General features: G+C 39.5%; 1 protein-coding gene across 1 annotated transcript; it reads right to left on the reverse strand.

The window, feature by feature from the left end:
- Nucleotides 1-1251: 1251 nt before the first annotated feature.
- LOC115691467 (sister chromatid cohesion protein PDS5 homolog A) lies at nucleotides 1252-19405 on the reverse strand. The gene is made up of 34 exons (XM_030618094.2): nucleotides 19251-19405; nucleotides 15975-16178; nucleotides 15690-15871; nucleotides 14762-14888; nucleotides 14436-14654; nucleotides 13882-14098; nucleotides 13659-13804; nucleotides 13419-13561; nucleotides 11474-11623; nucleotides 11328-11376; nucleotides 11053-11244; nucleotides 10767-10949; nucleotides 10128-10282; nucleotides 9912-10038; nucleotides 9670-9819; nucleotides 9522-9581; nucleotides 9239-9375; nucleotides 8991-9108; nucleotides 8713-8847; nucleotides 8383-8579; nucleotides 7483-7639; nucleotides 7124-7270; nucleotides 5986-6066; nucleotides 5469-5853; nucleotides 5211-5380; nucleotides 5017-5109; nucleotides 3877-3953; nucleotides 3461-3512; nucleotides 3252-3338; nucleotides 3107-3144; nucleotides 2834-2896; nucleotides 2614-2753; nucleotides 1733-2088; nucleotides 1252-1641 (listed from the first exon to the last, which is right to left on the reverse strand). Exons 1-34 carry the CDS (start codon nucleotides 19341-19343, stop codon nucleotides 1591-1593), a joined length of 4881 nt encoding a protein of 1626 aa, XP_030473954.2. The 5' UTR covers nucleotides 19344-19405; the 3' UTR covers nucleotides 1252-1590.
- Nucleotides 19406-19736: the final 331 nt, after the last annotated feature.

Genomic DNA, 19736 nt, shown 5'->3' on the forward strand with positions numbered 1-19736 from the left:
TTGTCGGTCAAAGCTGGCAAACATAAATTCCAGTCAACGTTTGGAGTCCTAAAACTTTTTTAATGGGGTCCCCATTCCAGTCAAAAGTCCATACTTTGAATAAGTTAGGTCATCACAGACTAAAAAGACAGTCTACAATTTAATAATGTCATGAGATATTATGCATCAAGTTAAACAAATCCCATTTTACTATTTCGCCCAAATCTGAATGAGGCGGCCACGCCCGCCCTCGGATCTAGGCGAGGCCAAGCAAGGGCCGGGACCCTCACCAACGGTTGGCAAGGGCTTCACGGCCCTCACCCAGTGACCGGTGAGCTCTAGTGACCCTTACTGACCACAGAGGAAAAAAACAAAAAAACAAAAAGGAAAAAGAATTAAAAAAAGAAAAAATTGCTAAAAACTTTCACACCAGCACCAGCCGTGTCGTGTAAAACAACTAGCTTCCACGTCAGCGATTTATGGCATAAATTGGCTAGATAGACTCAATTGACACAAATATAAAAAGATTTAGGACTAAATTTGCCCAATTGAAAAGTTTAAGACTGAATTAGCATCGATGCAATAGGTTTATGATTTTTTTTAGTATTTTTCCCCCTTTTTTGTAAACTTTACCGAGTGATTATAATCGGTCACACATATATATAGCCAATCAAAAAATATGCACAATCTTGAGATACATGAAAAATCATGGGAAATATCCTAGTTTGGTACCCATCTGTACTTTTGGTGAATAATAAGGACTTGCATAGTTTCTTGCTGCCAAGCTGTTGCAATGGTCCAACACATTCAACCCTGCTTCAAACACTTGCTTCACTGAACGTACTACCCTTGCTTCATTAAGATTTATTCTCTTTTTGACTTTGACATATATAAGGAAAAAGAATATAAACACTGATTATATAAAAGAACAGCCAAATAAAGTTCAGAGATTAATTATTTGCGACGACATATAAAATATACAATTTCTATAAATTACTCGGTTCTCTCCAAGAAACATCTAAGAAAACATATCATTCATTTATTTTTATTTCCCTTTTCCTCCCATCAAATCTATGTAAAACAGGCCACTGGAAGCAAACCTCAAGAAAGCTACACTTTCGAAAACGAGCTCAGTATCATTGAAAAAGTTCCTCTAACGTATGCTTATCATGTACAACAAATTCAAAAGTACACCATATGAACTAAAGAAGAATAGTAGACAGGAGACCTAACCAGCGTCGGTGACCAATAGTAACTGGCGCGCTGTAGCCATTCAAACAACAAATTCACTATCGTAAACATCTTCTGTACAAGAGACTAGCATCTGAACAATGCCTAACTGCTAAGACAGCTTCTTCCACAAACACATGAATCATTGGTAACATCCTATCGCTACGAGTATAGAGCATCAGTTGTATGATCATCTGTTAACGTGGCAACGTCAGCAAGTGATATTCTACAGGTGCTCCGGTCTATCAAAGCTTGCCGACAGAGTTGGAATCCATTCCCTCCCCTTTGTTGGTTGTACTAGTTCCAATAGAGGCTTTATGATTTCAACATCTACAACTGCATAAAATTCTACAAAAGACTAGATGAAGCAAAAAAACTGAATCAGCCTACTCTCCTCGAGCTTGATTTCCCTACTCGACTCTTCCACAGTTTCTGCAATGCATCGGAATATCGAATTAGAAGCCAAAACAGATGACCAAGGTCTCATGGAAATCTAAAATGAGCAGCAAAGCTAAGAAAGTACAAGAGGCTCATCATCGGGAATTTCCATCTGTGCAACCATTGATGCTTTTGAGGATTTACTGCCCGATTTTTTTTTGCTTTTAGATTTGCTGCCAGCAGTCTTCGTTTCCAATTCCTTCCCTTTAGGGACTCGCTTAGCTGGAGGACCCTCTTCTTCATCAGATTCCTGATCTTCTGCTCGGAGACTGTCCATATCGCTACGTTCCTCCTCTTCATCACGAGCATCTGCACTACTGTGGCTACCCTCCATGTCTTTGACCCATTTCCGTTTAGAAAATGAACGCATCTCTGTGTCAGATTCATCCCTCTGTATTTGTTTCCCATCAACATCTTCGGCATCTGGATCTTCCGAGTTACCTAGAATACCATACATAATTCTTTATGTTCAAATATATAGTTGAATAGCTAATTCTAATCTCTTATCCAGATCTACTTAACCAAACTAATAGTTTACTGCACTAGGTGGAGTCTGCAACATGAATCTCCTCTGAGCATCAACTCATTGAACAGAAGTAGTACACCCCAATTATATTTAACTATAACGAATGTTGCAATAGATTGTCACTGCAGTCCACTCTCAGAAGAAAATCAATAATCTTTTAAATCCATAGACAACAAATCCATCTAATACAAAGAGAATATTTTTTGCTTTAGAAGTGACATATTCATCTTGTTAGACAATTGTATGTATAATACGTCGCAGAGTGTTGAGGGTACTCTTTGAACCACGGGGATATAACTAAGTAACAGCTCTCAAACGGATCACATTGAGCTCCCACAGCAAATATGCATGCAAGAGAAAGTACATTGACAGATGGCACAAAGGAGAACTAGAATATTTCCCACACACTGTATTGCATCAAAAAGATGACACTATTTCACCTGATTCGACATAATCTTTAGAAGTTGTGGGATCAGCATCTGATAGATCTGAGACCCCCTTTCCCTCAGCATCACCAAAGGCAGTTTCTGATGTACTTCGAGGGTTAGGCTTTTTCTTTGGAGTTCTTTTTCCTTTCACTCTACAAATCAAGAATCTTTTATTTAAATCTTAAAGAAAGAGACATTTGATTGCTTAACATTCTCGAGTAAATCCACTTACATCTTCACCATTTCTTTAATCTTCTTAGAACTGCTTGTAACCTTTTCTTTCTGACTAGATGAACTGCAAAGAATACAAGGGATCACATTGGCAGCACATGGCAAAAATGAAAAGAAGGCTTCCAACAGTTTACTTGCACTTGTTTAAGTCCAGATACATAATATTTTTATGAAAGAGACTTCCAGGAAGACAGGACAAGGCAAACTTCTAATACAAATGGTGGCAGAAAGGATAAGATGACAAATTTTTATGCAAGTGGAGATAGATGCTTACACTTTCTTCGCAGAAGAGCCCTTCGATGATTTTAACTTCTGTTAGAGAGATTCAGAGAAAGAGTTAAAACTAAACTGGTTTGTAGAGAAAACAATGTATGCATAGGTAAAGCACAGTAAGATAATTAGAAATGTGATACCCTGACCTTTGCAGATTTACGCCCCTTGTCCATGAGTTCCCATCGCTCCTTTTCCAAGTTGAGTATTTCAACATCTCCATCCTCATAAAGAACCTTATCATGAAACATCCAGCAGTTTTGAATAATATTACAAAAAGAGTGCACAATGAAACTAAAACTTAAGACTGTCCTGATAATTAAATATAAAAGGTTGAGGAAAGGTATTTTTCACTCACAACGTGCTTCTTTTTTTCAGTGTCATATGACTTGATTGTACCTTGATAGAACCTGTTTGAACAACAGCATATATCACGTAAGAATGGCACGATTCAGTAGGAAAAGGGAAGGCTCAGCAAAGAGCTGGATGAAAGGTGAGTTACAACAGAACTGACATGCAAACGAAGAGGTAAAACGAAAATAATTTAAGAGAAAAAGGTAGATTAAGGGATAACAAAGATCATGCCATTTGCCCCTATCTGAAAAACAAAAACCGAACAATGTTTATTTAAAGAAAGACCATAACTACACTTTCAGAATTTGGCATCATCAAAAGCAACTGACTGGAAATTCGAACAGCCTATATCCTAATTCCAGACACCATTGTATTGACTTCAAAAGTTACCAGCACATAATCAGATAATTAGTCACTCACCGCTTATCCATTGGCCACCAAACTTTTATCTTGCATCCAATTAGGTCTTCGAGATCTCCAATATCCTTCAATGTGCACTGAAAGACAACGGCAACATAGGGAGTAACAGATTAAAAACACAAATTGCATCTACTGAATGGCAAGTTAAGCTAAACAGAGTCAAACACAAAGGCGAATGACAGTCATGTTGAGGATTAAAAAACATAACATCAATATATAACATGATCATTATTCCATATAATCAATAAACATGATGAAAAAAAGGCACAACACTCTCATGAAACCCACTTATGCCAATATTCAAATCATTACCGACTAATCATTATTACTTAAGTAAAACTGAAAACTTAAAAATGTCTTAGGAACTTAAGGCACCTTAGCATCCCGATCCTTGAGGCAACATGAAATGTTTCACACACTATTAACAGGGATTAAGGCCCCGTTTGGTTCAGCATTTGGAATGCTCATTTGGGCTCTAAAGTCCCTTGGCCAAATGCAAATGGTGTTTGGCAACTTTTTTTACTCACTTTGGGGAGATGCAATTGCATTTGGAATGCTCTCCAAGGGACTTTTGGCCAATGCAAGGGTGGAGGTGCTTTGAGAAGTTGCATTTTCGGAATGCAACTTGCACTGTTCATCGCGACTGTTCATCTTCCCCAGGGGCAGGTCCGGCGGCCGGCGACCGCTGCCTGAGGGCTAGCCCGACCCGGCGACCACCGCCTGGGGGTCGCGCAACCCCGGCAACCGCTGCCTGGGGTCGCCGGACCTCGGGTGTCACCGGGGTCGCGCGACCCAGGCGACGCCCGAGGTCCGGCGACCCCAGGCGGCAGTCGGCGGGGTCGCGCGACCCCAAGCGGCGGTCACCGGGTCGGGCTAGCCCTCAGGCGGCGGTGGCTGGTGACCAGATCTGGCCAGCGGCAATGGCCGGTGGTTAAGCTCCACTGGAGCTTTTTTTTTTTTTTTAAATATTAGCAAAAATCCTTTAGCCCAAGTTGATTTTAAAAAACGCTTACCAAACACTACTTGCATTTTGGAAAACTCCTTTAGCCCAAAGGTATTTGCATTCCCCCAAATGCATTCCCCCAAAGTCGAACCAAACGGGCCCTAAGCATGTGTCAAGGAAAAAGAGTCAGAAGTTACCCTCGCCAACCCAGCAATGCTTTTTCGTTTCCTCTTCTTGGATGAACCCTCAGGGGACTTCACATCATTTGTACTAGCCTTATCAGTCTCCAACTGAGAGAGAGAGAGAGAGAGAGAGATGGTGACGATGGTGATTTTAATGAAAGAGAAAAGTGTACATAAAAGTAAAATCATCTAACATCCAGGTTTATCACCTTCAGATCATCGTCAAGAACTTCTCCACCTTCATGTGCATCATCAGTAGGATCTCTATCAGACCCTTTGACAGAGTGCCTCGTAGGGGAACTTCTTCTCTTGCGAAAGCTTGATACTAATAAGTCAGAATCAATCAAAGATGCTTTACTTTCCGACTCCTTAGCATTCTCTGCAACCATTAGAATAAACTTCAATTAGTAACAATACTTGAAACTGAACAATAAATGGAATTGATGAAGGGGGATCTTGTTACATACTCTTGGGTGATTTTACAGCACCGTGTGCAGATGAAGACCTCTTGCGCTTAGGTATGGGACTTGGCGTAGCATCACTGCCTTCGCTTTTTTCACCATTTTGATATCTTAGTTGAGATTTTGCACCTTTTGTGTGAGGATGTTCATGACCATTAGCAGAATCCAACTTGGCAGACATGTCCATAGTGTCCAAATTTATTTGTCTAACCATATTCAAGACATCAATATCATTTTCAGGCTTTCTTATTTCACTAGTCTTGCTTTTTCTTGCTTTTCTGCCCTTCTTTCCACGAGATTTCATATGTTTTACCATTTTCTTTAGAGGAAGTTCGTTTCCATCTTGTTCATCAACCTTAGAATCCTCTTCCTCCGGATTTTCTGAAAGAACCTGATGTGCCCCAAAATGAAACGGTAAGAAATAATGTAAAGCAAAAAGCAAGTCACTTTTTTTTTTTTGGTAAGGTAAAAAGCAAGTCACTTTAAATTTGCAGAAAACTGAAAATGCCATTTCCGAACATACACTGCTACATGTCTCCAATTTCAGTGACTCAAAGTGTGCCAGGATACTCTCATCAGCCAACCAAGTCTTTCCTTCATTTGCCTATCAGAGAAGTGAACGAATAGATAAGTCAACATGATAATGCTTTGTATGGGCAACAAAACATGATAACCTTTAAATTTGGAAACATTGGAGGGCAAACAAATACAACAAATACACATAAGAGAATCTTGCATCAATCTTCAAACAGGATATGCCCGTTTACAGAAACAAGTGGAAGAAGCCAAAACATTTTGCAAGGCGCAGTACCCAAATAAAACCTGCACATGTTAAAGGCTTCATCTGATACTATCGTCTCTTAATCCTGACAGCATGGACTTGCGTTTTGACCAAAATATCCAATTCTCCCACTCACCTTTTCTCAGCTGATGGGGAAAGAAAATATTAGTTTTTTCAAGAAACACACGGGTACTATGAAAAACAGGCCAGACTAGCTTCTTTATACATGCTTACACAAATATTCTATCTCTCATAGTTAATAGCCAGTGTTTCCTTTGTAGCTTAGTCTTTGAGATTATGCTACTCTCACAGAATAAACAATCACGCTTGGGTTCCCATATTAATATTGTCCCCACTATCATGGCAGAAAGAGGCCAGTAGCAAATTTAGATAAATCAACGTATAGCTCTCTTAAAATTGTTCAACAAACTTAGTACATACCAGATCTATCCACAATAAATTTTTTACTTTTACCTGTAGGTATATGTCAATTTTCTTTTCAATCAGTAAATGGAGATATAACCCTTTAGGCCAGAAAGTATGAAGAAATATTGATAGGAACGCTGTCAAATAAAATGATATGAATGTGACATGCCATAATACTACCATGCAGGGGCATGCACAAAAATTCCATGGCGAAAGTGCCATAAATTTCCAGATCACATAGGGACTTGTTAACAGAAATACAATATAATCAAGCCTGTCAAGAAAAAAATAAAATATAAATCAAGCCTATCAAGAACATGCACGAGCTGAGATCCAAATTTTTCACATAATTAGACAGAATATTCCAGTCACAGAATGAGGCCTATTGCAGATATTAAGATTGCAAATGCCTGTCAATAGAAATAAGGTTAGTCGTTGATCATCAGAAACTTGCCTCAGAGTTATCCCCTTCTTTAGTTTCAAGTAATTTGTAAAGCGACAGAGGGAGAGAAACTGATGCAGGAATCACTTGCAAGCTGCCATCTGCTTGAGTCAACCTCTTCATAATTGACAGTCCAAGGTCACATATAGCATGTGCATTCTGATAATCACAAAGATGGACCAAATAAGACCGTAACAATTAGTTGTGACAGTCTGATTGTAGGGTCTTACAAATAAGCTACTGCAGTTTTTTACTATAGTTTCCTTAATTAGGCAACTTCTTTGTCCTTGGTAATGCTTCAAAAGGGAAAATAAGCCACAATAAATTATTGGAGGTAAAACTAGAAAAGAAAGGGATAGATCTTTCACAACCTTTGTCTTTGAAGAAGCAAAGCTATCTTCCGAGCACTTGATATTTTGTAAGATAGAAATTATCACAGAAACACTCTCCTTATCCTTTTTTGGGCTGGCTTCTGATTTGCCATCATCCTCTCCATTTACTAGAGTTGAAAGAAAAAAGTACAACAGCCTGAAACACAAAGACAAAATTATGTGCCTAAAGTAAAGACTGTTGTTAGCAACATGACAAATGTCCGTAGCACCTTCATAAACAAACTCATGGAAAAAGACAAGCTTTAATGATAAAACATTGCGTAAATTCAAGCTCTTAGCCACAAGTAACTTCTTATGTATCAACTGCATAAACTTCAGACTCTATGAGCTAATATTGGCCTTCTAAAGAAGTTTTTAGCATCGACGCCCCAAACCAAAATCAGCATGAATTCAAGACTAACCATAAGGTCCAAAATGCATCATTTTTATATGCGTAAGGATCAAAATGCTTCATAAACACACGTAGCAAATACGGGAGTAACCCATTGGTAAGACTTTTTACACAGGCAGTCCATCAATAGCAAGTGACATACACCTTAATGCACTTAAGAAAATTTTATGACAAGAAAAAAAAGAAGAGGCAAATATTACAAGCACATTGACTGCAGAAGAATTCACCTCTAGCCTTAGCTCCTGGATTAGCACATTGTTAAATACTCGTGAGGATATTTTTTTCTTTTGTGTGTGTGTGTGGGGGGGCTATATAAGCCTACTACCACAATCATACAGAAATTAGGACTAATACATTGACAACAGCCAAAGAAAGGAAGCTACATGGGACACCAAGCATATAAAAGTACAACAAAAAGAAATTAGATAAAACAATACAATATTACTACAATCTATCCTAATTAACCCTTTCATGTCAAGAGGATTTACCTATATATATCTTCATAGGCTTTAATGTCCTTGCATTCGTCAACATTAGGACATGAATGATGAGCCAGAGCATGCACCAGGTATGCGAGAATGTACTCCGGATAAGCAGTAACAGAGTTTGTATCACTTTGCATCGCTAGTTGCCTTGCCTTTAATTGATATTGTGTCTGTATGATATCAGCTAGATTCTGTTTTTCCTGTATATGTGAGCAAAGACAATAATTATGCATCTTATCAAGATTTGGTTTCCATATGCCTACCACAGGCTGGCATTATTTCTCACTGTCTAGAGGAAAATCATTTCACTTCAAACAAGGCATCGTTAATCACCTCTTCAAACTCTGACGTCTTCAAGCCAACTATCCCAAACAGGAAGGCACAAGCATATTTTGCATCAAGTACACGATCCTTTATATATTGATGGATTTTGCTCAGAAATGTTGTCCTGGCTTTAGGGAAACCAATCTACAAATTTGAAAGTAATGAATATTGTAATCATTTACCCCCACATAAACACCAGTAATAGCATAAATACATTAGATTTGTACTACTCCAGTAAGGCAAGGAAATACAAGATAAAAAAAATGTAATTATATAAAAATAATAACCTCTGACGTCCTTAGAGTCAAGTGGAAGATGTCCACCGGGATCTTTTCGTCCCACTGTTTTGCCAGACGGATAATTGCCTTTGCAGAAGCCAGCTTCATATGAGCCTTATCAACTGAACTGTGAGAGTGCAACAGAGTCCTCAAAAAATAAAATGAAATGAAATGAAAGGAAAAAACTTTAAGACACCAAACATGCGATAGTTTACAACTCACGTATAAATATTATACTGCAGTTAGGCATGTTTTACCTTGATTTGACATCTTCTGCCATTTCTCCAAACAACAGAATGTTTTTGAGAGTTGCCAAGAGCCCATCAATTCCAGGACGAAGATGAGCATCTTTGGTAGGCAAATAACTCTTGACCAGTGTCTTGATCCCATATATCTGCAAATGGAGAAATATAAGCATGGAGGACTGTTGTATTTGATATTAAAGACTCAAAATATGGTATAATGTGAGCAGAGGTCACTGCATCCATATGTTGAATCATTATTAAAAAAAGGAAACGCATTACTTCAAAATCTACTGACCTTCATCAGACAAAGTTCACTTCTATCGTCCCAACTTGACTCTGTATTTTCATCTGCCTTCTGCAACAGTTGACTGATACTTTAAGAAACACAAATTGCCAAAAAATTTTAAGGGATAAGCTCACAAGTAAAAATCCAGCAGACATACATCACTGCACATCAGAATCTTGCTTTTTATGAACTCTGTAATTTCATCTTCCCTAGTCTCGAAAACTGGCATTGCAGTTTGAGCTATGCATCCTAGAGATTGGAGAACAGCCGGTAACTGAGTCTTATCCTCCAGCATATCCACCAGCCTCTGTACACAAACAAGAAAAATAGATGACTACACCTTAATTGTAAGCTGGGATAACATGATCCTCTAAATGAAGGGTAGTCATAGGAACAAACCTTATACAATACAGATAGTGACTTCAGGCCATCATCCTTTGTTATTGCTGCTAAAGCATGTACAGCATACTTAGCCTGTCTTCGACTACCTTGTAAGCATAACCTCTCCAATATAAGGTCCACCGAGCTGCAATAGTTAAACACAAACAATATCAGTTAGATACCAAAATGTACTTGAGTAGATCCAACAAAAAAAGGGGGATCTTGCAACTATACCTTGAGGATGTCGCAAGTTGTTCTCTTATGATACCACCAGCCTTTGCTAGAATGTGAAGGGCTCCCTCCTTTATTGTATCATTGTCATCCTTAATGAAATTTACTAGTTCTTCCTCAATCCCAATGAGCAGCAAGGGGCTGTACCGTGCAAGAAGCTGCAAAACAGATAGCAAAGAGAATTTAGAAGCAAATATGTAGCTGGAGAGAAAAACCACAGCCCATGTACACGGATGAGTAAAAAAAGCAATGTAATAGTGTCCGCTTAAAATGGAGAAAAGAAGAGATTAGTACAAGAACATTAGAATAGGCCATTTGAGTGTGATGCCATTGCCATTAATAACGGAGTATAGTTTAATTAAAGGGGAAAACAAAGAATTCACATTAGACAAAACAGAGGCAATATTCCAAGAAAATAAAACTGTCAAACAATAAATAAGACAAGCAGCAGCTAGCAACTGGATAAAATGTGCAACAGCATGTCAAGCTACAAATGCAGGGGAAAGGCTCAAGCATGAACCCCGTAAAGTACAAGCTTCTCAACTGACTGAATTGTCCAACACATACAAAACACGCGAATGGCCATTAATAAAGCAGTCAAACAACATGTACCTAAAACAACGGTCAAACAAGTTTCTTTACCACTAGAGTATTCATGCAAGATGAAATCAGAGGAGTATTTCCAGCACTTTTCTGAGTAGACACTTCCAGAATAATCTCCTTCACATGCTCCTTGCTGAACAGCAGATAAGAACACTTCACTGATAACGTGCCAAGAAATTCATAAAGTCGGTGTTTTTCACCAAGAATCTTCAGCATATCATCCTGCAAATTAGAATTTACAGCTATTGAAATATAACCATGTAAAAGTTTACTTCAAATTTTTTCCTTTCGTTGAGATATATGCATCTCTAGTGTGATTGCTAACCTGATACAATCGAGACTGATCAAAACTAGTATCTGGATCTAGGAGACACGTCAAAATCTTCCAGACATTAGTGTCTTTTAACTGATCAAGAATCTGAAAATTCTCCTCTGCTTTTGCCGGGTCAGGAAAGAACCGAGACATAATTTTGAAGCAGAATTGCACCTTCTTCTGGATTTCTGGAGGATCACCATTCTGCAGTTGGAGAAAATCACTTGCTTAGGTCACCATTCGCGTGTGTGCTTCTTGAAACTGATAAATATTCAGAGTTTGCAAACCTGATACATCTGCCTAAAAGACAGATACCTCTGCATCTCCTGCTGTAACCTGAAATTATGAACAATAGCAGATATAGCAAATTCTGTCGATAAATTACAAATAATTAATTCAAGATGACATGTAGTCGGATGATGTTGTGACAAACCTTTGCTTCTGCTCAAGTATCCGTTCAAGAGCTTTTACCTCAACCTTATCGAACGCCAAGAAGAATCTTACCCAATATTTGACTTTTTCTCTTATCGACATCTCAATTGGGTAAAGTGATCCATACAGGAAAGATTCTATTGTGTCAGATCTGTTCAGGTAAAAGAAAAGGAATAACAATTCTGCATTTATTAAGATAGATGCTTTAATAATTTATAGTTGTAGTTTACAGCTCCTAAATTGCAGCAAACTTTTATTTAGCATGCCCATTACCCTCACCACGATGACTACATATATAGAGAGAACCAGAATTGCTTCCCACATAAAGCTGGGCTTTCGAAATGCATACAACAGTCACAATCAATCATTTAAGCAATTAAAGAGTGAATGCGGAAGCTCTCAAGCATTTCAAATCCACTTTCATACAATGGTCCAATTCAATAACAAACCAGCTAGAGCATGCAAAGGCATCCGTGAAGAAATCCTATCAAAGATTGACAATGATAAATTAGCCAGTTGTATGGCATTTATACTATCTAAATACTATCTAATGCAACTGGATGAAAGATGGTAGAGAGAACACGATAAGATACTTAAGGGGCAGTCATCACATTATAACCTAAAATATATGAGAAGACCTTATTCTGACAAAAAGGCAAATAACTTTGTGATTTTTTTAGTAGACCAAACCGACCTTTAGACCAAACAAAGATCAATTAGAAAGAAAGATTCGAATCATTTTTCTACCCCAGGGAGCCTAATGTTAGCATCTTCTCTTTTTTCTTGAGTTTGTTTGACCTAATTGCTTGAAAAAATAAATGCATACCATATCACTAAGTTAGCAAAGAAACCATACTGACAGAAAATTGAACACTAGTAGCATTTTCTATGAAGCCAAAAGATATGTCCTCCCTTCCAATGATTATTAGAGAAAATATTATCTAGCCCGAACATGACATGACCTCACACTTGAAATAAGAATTTAAAGGGAAAGCAGAATCGCCTTCATAAGGAAAGAACAATGAAAGCGTTGAGGCAATGGGTACATGATAAAGTAAAATGCAATGTTATTGCAGAATGGATTCATGGATTTTGGCTTCCCAGATGTGAGAGATCCAGGTCAGAAAGGTCCTAAAGAACTGCAAAATTAGCTTTGTTGATATCAATTAATCCCAGAGCAAAGGCCCCAAAAACATAAAAGGATAAATCATTTTGCTGACAGTCCACAAAATGGGTTTAATGGATTTCAGCGTAAAAAATATAAGACACATAAAGAGGTTGCAAATAACTACAAAATGAGTTTCAGTGGACCATCCATAGCGATTGTTGAAGTATTATCCCACATTGATTGACAACGGGTCCTAAATGCTCTTTATATTCATGTGGTCTCCCTCCACCTAATTGCTTAAGCTTTTGGATTAGATTTTCTAACATGGTATCAGAGCCAATGCTATCCCTTTCGCGAATGTGCATGGTAAAAATTACATGATGTCAAAATTTCACGTGCTGCTCATAATCCAGCTTGCACGTGAGTGGGGGTGTTGAAGTATTATCCCACATTAATTGACAACGGGTCCTAAATGCTCTTTATATTCATGTGGTCTCCCTCCACCTAATAACTTAAGCTTTTGGGTTGGACTTTCTAACAGCGATTGATTCCAGAGCGTAGACCCCAAAACACGAGGGAAAAAAATGGTAAAACTAAAGGTTATGTGGTTGGGAATATTTCACCATATAGTTTCAAACAGACTTCATGGTCGCCTTTGCATGCCTATTGCCACTAATCTTATAAGTAAATCAGCTTCAAAATACATCTGAAAGGAGAGCCCACTGAAACTCTGCATCAAAAGCTATGCAAACCAAAAAATTCGGCTCTCCTTTCCTGTAATGTAATTGACTAGTAGAAGGCCTCAATAAGCAGTCCATTTTAGATTAAAGCATCTCACCTAAAATCTTTGTCATAGAAGCATCTCAAGATCTTTCCTGGTATCCAGTCAAATTCATTCCCACCAACTGACACGTCAGAGTTCATGCAATGAATCCTAAATATGTCAGCTAGCTTCTCCATGGTGTATTTCTTGACCAGTGGCTGGAAATTCGGAAACAAGTATTAAAATTCATGCGATACCAAAGAATCTGGTAAACAGTATAATAGGCACAATGCAGTGGTAGGATAGGTAAGTTACTGATTTGTCTCGAAGACGATCTGCAACAAGTTTTATAGCGTCAGCTGGAATGGAGTTTGGAGAATTAGATGCCACATCGCAAATAACAGTGACAACTTGCTTTCGCACGTTCTCATCATAGTCCAGCAGTCGGTCGCATAAGGCAGCTAACAATCAAATTAAAACATGTCAACAAATTTTAAACACAGATTGACATCTAAAATATTTACCAGTCACCCCTTACCAATTATTTGAGGAGATTCAGCTCTAGAAGGATTTGACAGCAAGAAGTTCTTGACATGTTCAAGGACAGACATTCTTATCTCAACCGCTCTATCAGTCAGCCTCTTTAAGAACTCTGAAAAGACTGGCTGGAAAGGCTCAGTGATAGCATGGCCTGGAATGGAAAATAAGTCTCCAACTAGTTTCACTGCTTTCAAACGAACTTCTAGCTGATCCGTCTGCATATAAGAACGTTACAAACTGAGAAATGATCCCTCAATTTCCCATAAGGCTAAACCTCCTGAGTCCACAATATAATACATTGTATCACTCTTAAACGAAAATCATGCAAATAATGTTACTCTACTGATAGTTCTTTTCTTAATCCATGGAACCTAGAGAGTGTGCAGATTCCTCTATAGTTGCGACGGATCCAAACATTAATCCATAGAGAAAAGTGATTACTTGTGCAAGCACCATGGAACACTTGAATGAATCGATACGTGTACAGCAGGTTTCTAGCCAAAAAACCAGTATGTAAAGCACACAAACAACAAGCAATGAGTCATGCATTACCAGTAGCTCTCCAGTTAGATATGGGATGACTCCTGACAATATCTGAGGAGCACATTGATATACATCACATATAACCTCGTGGTAGTCGATTTGATTATTCAAAGGCTTGCTATCTCCGGACATCAACGAAACAAGAAGCTGCTTTATACCCGGTTCAAGTTTTGCCTCACAGCTCTCTATAACATTCATCGCAAGCTTTCTAGCAGCTCCGGAGAAATCCTGACATTGGAAGTTGCAAAAAAATCAATTCTCCTCGAGATAGAATGCTAGGAAGATGAAATGCAACAAGATATTAAACAGCAATACAGTCAGCTGCAGGTACTCACATTTTTGTTTCGACCTAACACAGACAGTAAAATCAGTACAAGATCCTCGTGGATATCCTCACTCTCCTCCAAAAGAACGGTCATGATCGTCTGCATTGATGTCAGAACACTTTCTGGATGCTCATCACTGCATGTATCATTGTTCCAATCGAGTGAGTTTCTCCTTACTGGGGAAAGGTTATAGTAGCATCAAGCACAGTAAAACCTGACCCGCGTCCATGCGTCTCAGAAAACATTCAATCTCATCATTAAAGCTATAAGCTTAGAAAAATACAAAGGTTCGTCAAAATGAATAATGCAGATGATACGAATTATACAAACAATTAGTAGACTACACAAAAAGTTTAACCGCCCTGGCAATTGGCATGCACCATCATTTTAATTAGTTTTCTTGAATCAACCAAAGTGAAGAATATCCGAAGTTTTATAAAACATAACACAGAGGAAAAAACGTGAACTGCACATGTATCATTCCTGCCTCAAAATGTGCTCAGATTGTGTAGATAGAGCAGAAAGGAGAGAGAAGGGAGGAGGAAAGAGAGTAGAAAAGGCAATCTCTTAGGTCTTTGAACTTGCTAGACAAGTCTCTCCTGCATTTCTGTCCTGAATAATGACATGCAGTGGAACTATTTTCTGTGGCAAAAGAAAGTTCGCTTCGAGAACATTAGCAATCATTCACATCCAGTTCCTGCGTATGTTGATCCGAATACCAACTGACCATCTTCAGATGAAGCTGAACATCCTAATCCAAGCATATGTAGCATGGAAAAATATGGCCAGTGCAGGAAGCTGGTAAATAAAAGCTGAAGGTTCTTATCTACCCACACATAGCACGGAACAAATTAGCCAGTGCAAAAAGCAGTTAAGCGATATTGTATGAGATCTAGTGTATAACAACAGCCTGCAAGAAAATAACAATGAAACATACCTGGCAACAGCAAAGAAGGTACTGAACATCTCATTCACCAGATCATCACATTCTAGATCCAACATCACAACACATGACCTATATTTGGCAACAGTCTCCAATATGATCACTCTTCTTCCAAATGATGGACCACTAGCATCTTTTAATCCACTGAAAGTGCTTACAATCAATTGGAATATGTCCTGTAAAAAGATTTTTATGCAAAGAGCTTGTAAGAAAATACCCAACCTTCAAATCAAGATACCTATATCAACAACCATAAACTTCAACCGGAGTAACAAGAACCTTTAAAACATCATCATCATAGGGGGCATTAGGAGCAGTGATTCGTGTTATCTCGCAAACACAGGCTGCTACAAGAAGCTTGACATCTCTGTCTGGATGTTTTAGCAATTCTGGTTTGACAATTGCTTTGAAAAAAGGCTCTAAAGATTCCAAAGTCGAAGCTGACGGTGATTGGTCCAGCTCTGATAGACATGTTGTAGCTTGCTGTAATATTAATGAACGTGTTATAATCAGCATCAAATCATAACTCAAGAACTTACTGAGCACACCATGTGCGTCAAAAATTAGACACCGGATATCATCAATGGGAAAGAAGGTAAGCCATTGTGAGTATGTTCAGACCAGCACAATCCGAAACTTATCAACATATCATGCATATAGAGAACAAATAAGAGTTAGGAAACTGCTTAGCAGTTCAAGAAGTTTTGGACTCAGAAATCATCCCTAGGATCGAAGAACGAAGCACAGCTGGTAACAGGAAATTCAGGACTTGGTGTTCGGAACTTATTAGAAGGACAAGGTTTAATAACACCCATACCCAGACAAGCCACTTCACACCAACATTGTCAAAACCAGAACTCTACTCTGGATCAATAGGGTGTTTGAAAGATTGGATCCACGAAAATAACATCCTCGAAATTCCCCCTATAAACTTGTGTGCAAACAACTAATTATGATTTTGGTAAGACCAACTGAAAGAAGTGATATTGTAAAGACCAATGTGATAACTAAACCTAGAATTACAAAACAAAACATAGAAATTCCAAGTCTGAACAAATCAAATCAAATATATATGAAAATTTGAATTGGTAGGATTGGCAGGATCACACCTATCCTATAATTTATCAATCAGGATTGGAACTCTTTATTAGATCCTAACAAACTCAGATACAACTACATATCCAGACTATTTATTCAGTCTGGATCCTCGAATCACAAGAATTTAAGATCTGAACGGGATCTCAACAATTATGCTTCAAACTACAAGCTCAAAACTTTTAGGGTTTCAAAACAGGTATAGGCCCATCCATTCTCCACTATTACCTCCGATCCATACATTTAAGCCAAGGCCTCGCGACTAAACATAGCAACATGAAAGTAAGAAAATAACAGATGACGCACAAGACATTGTCATGTCAACTACAAGTTTCAGATGTAAGATAATTTCAATGGATTGCTCATCTTCAACATCCAGCCTATGAGGGCTTTCACAGCTTCTAAATAAAAAAGCCTCTTCCTACCTCAATAATGTTAATCATAAGATTGTCAATGCAACTAATATTTTCAATCATAAGGGAAATTAATTCATTCCAACAACAAAAAATCTTAAAAAGTTATTATAAAGCAGCTATCCATGCTGCTTGTCCAACATATTAAATGTAGTTGATTGCCACAGCATTCTGAGACAGGCTTCTTGAAATACTAAGTGTAGCCACTGAAACAAGGTGCACCTCAGTAAAACACTACACCTAATTCTAAGGAAACTGGCTCTTGGGAGAGTTAGCATCCCCTCTCTTATTGCATTCTCCTTATTGGACAGCTTTCTATGCCCACACTCAAATGCATCAGGTTGGTTTGAACATTTTTCCCTCTTCTCTTTCTTCAGAAACGCTGCAATTCCCATTGTCCTATCTTTTGGCATCACACCATCCGTCGAATGCCCTCAAACGCAATTCATCACGGGAACCTTCCCATAGCCACATTTCACACTTCCACTACATTTGCCTTGTCAGAGGCAAGCAACCAGAAAAGGAGCATTGTCTAACTGTGAACAAATAAGCCCACTGATATTGGTCTTTTTTGGGCCCACTACATACTTCTTACCTTCCTATTCCTATCGCCATGTCGAAATATACATCCAAATAGACTGTCGCTAAAACTCAGTTTAAGAGTGAGATTTCAAAACAAGGCATGACCATCAACTAACCTTTTTCACCAAAGCGCACAGCGCTAAACACTAGATAACAAAATCTGGAGAGTGAATAAGAAAAGGAGACCCAGAAACATATCGCATTAAAACGTTTATTTTGACAGTATAAAATGTCGGTGATCAGCCTCTAGAAAAAAATTACAAAGCTCAACGGCATGGTCCAGCTCCTTGATTCTCACACTTTCAAGACTCGATGTGAAACCATGTTGGATCTATATAAAAATGACACAGACATAATCATCAATTTTGCAGTCCTAACGATCCAATAAAAACCCTACTTCGAGAAATGTGATTACCAACCATAACTTGGAATTCACTAGACGGCAAGAAATTCCACTTACAATAATTTAGGCAAGAGAAATATTGCCATCATTATCCGCCCTCACCACGTCCAAGCTAGTGTCTAAATTGCCATCCAATCACCTAAACGCCCTACTGCTAACCACTCTGAATGCATATATAAGCTGCATCTGTGGATACCGATATAAAGACAGATTTATATACCCTCCCAGTAATTTCTCTGAAATGAGAATTTTTTACCGTCAGTTCATAAAGTTTCAGGACACGTGACAAGGATAGTCATAAAGATTACGGACGATTGACACGGCGGAACACGCTGGTTCTTTCTTCCCTTAATAAAATACAAAAACGAGCCCCTACTAAGAGGAACACGTGCAACAGCAAGCGATTTATGATAATGTTAACTTTCTCACCACCAAACCCGAAAAAACCTATCATGCATGAGATTCTTGCCTCACTTTCATCTTCCAAGAAGCAAGAAATTCAGTCCTAGGTCACCGCCCACACGAATCTATCCGCACAAAGGTAAGGCACCCACGGATGGCCGTCCGTGGCCGCTCATGTCCTAATTACGATAACCTGGCCAAGAATAGTCCTTGAACGCCGCACGCATCGCGAGCCAGAGAGATTAACCTAGTCAAGGGACGGCACTCCCGGACCAACCATACTGATTTTTGCTAAACCATCCATTCACTCGCACCAAAAGATGCTAAATTTCAAAACCCAAAACTCGGAAAAACCGCGCCGCGCCTAACCCTAACTAGAACAGAACAACAACCTCTACCCCCCCATCAACCTCGCTGTCAACCACCGCGCCTCCCCTCGCCGCGAAATCGAGCCCCGCGAGCACGCACCCTCTCGAACCGAACCACACTACAAAATTCACCCGCCACTACCCCTCCTCCCCCCCCCACCCACACCCCGTCGGCAAACCCAACAGGAGCCAACCGAAATAACTAACCCCCCCACACGCAACGCGAGGACGGCGAAAGCGAGCCCCTTTCGCGGGGGGGGCGGGGGGGCCGCAATTCGAAAGGAATGCGGACCTTCAAGAGCTTGGCGAGCGCGTCCTTGGAGGGAGGTGGGGACTCGAGCTTGGATCCGAGCTCCTTCAGCTGCTGCTCCAGCTTCTGACCCATCTTCTCTTCAACTTCCCTTCCTTGGGACCCGGAGGAATCCGAAAGTCGCGGCTCCTCGTCGTCCCTCCGTCCGTCGTCCCTAGGGCTTCGGGAGGTGGAGCTGGCTCATGGGGCTCCCGGGAGCAAAGGAACGAGGGAGGCGAGCGCTCGCAGCAGTCGTTAGTTGTCGTGTCCGAGCGCCTGCTCCTCTCTCTCTCTCCTCTTCTCTCTCTAGGTGGGGTGGTTTTCGAACAGGGATGCGAAATGAGCTCGAGATGCAAGTGAAATTGAAACTCCGGTGCTCGCTGCTTGGGCCCGATGACTTCACACCCCCCCCCCCCCCTCCCCCCCACGCGCGCACATGTTTATCTTGCGGATTTTGCTGACGTGCCCCTCTAGTCCTCGCTAATTGCG

The sequence above is a fragment of the Syzygium oleosum genome, unplaced genomic scaffold (assembly GCF_021117445.2).
Source record: "Syzygium oleosum isolate NSW1041296 unplaced genomic scaffold, Sole_v2.1 Sole_v2.11, whole genome shotgun sequence".
NCBI lineage: Eukaryota > Viridiplantae > Streptophyta > Magnoliopsida > Myrtales > Myrtaceae > Syzygium > Syzygium oleosum.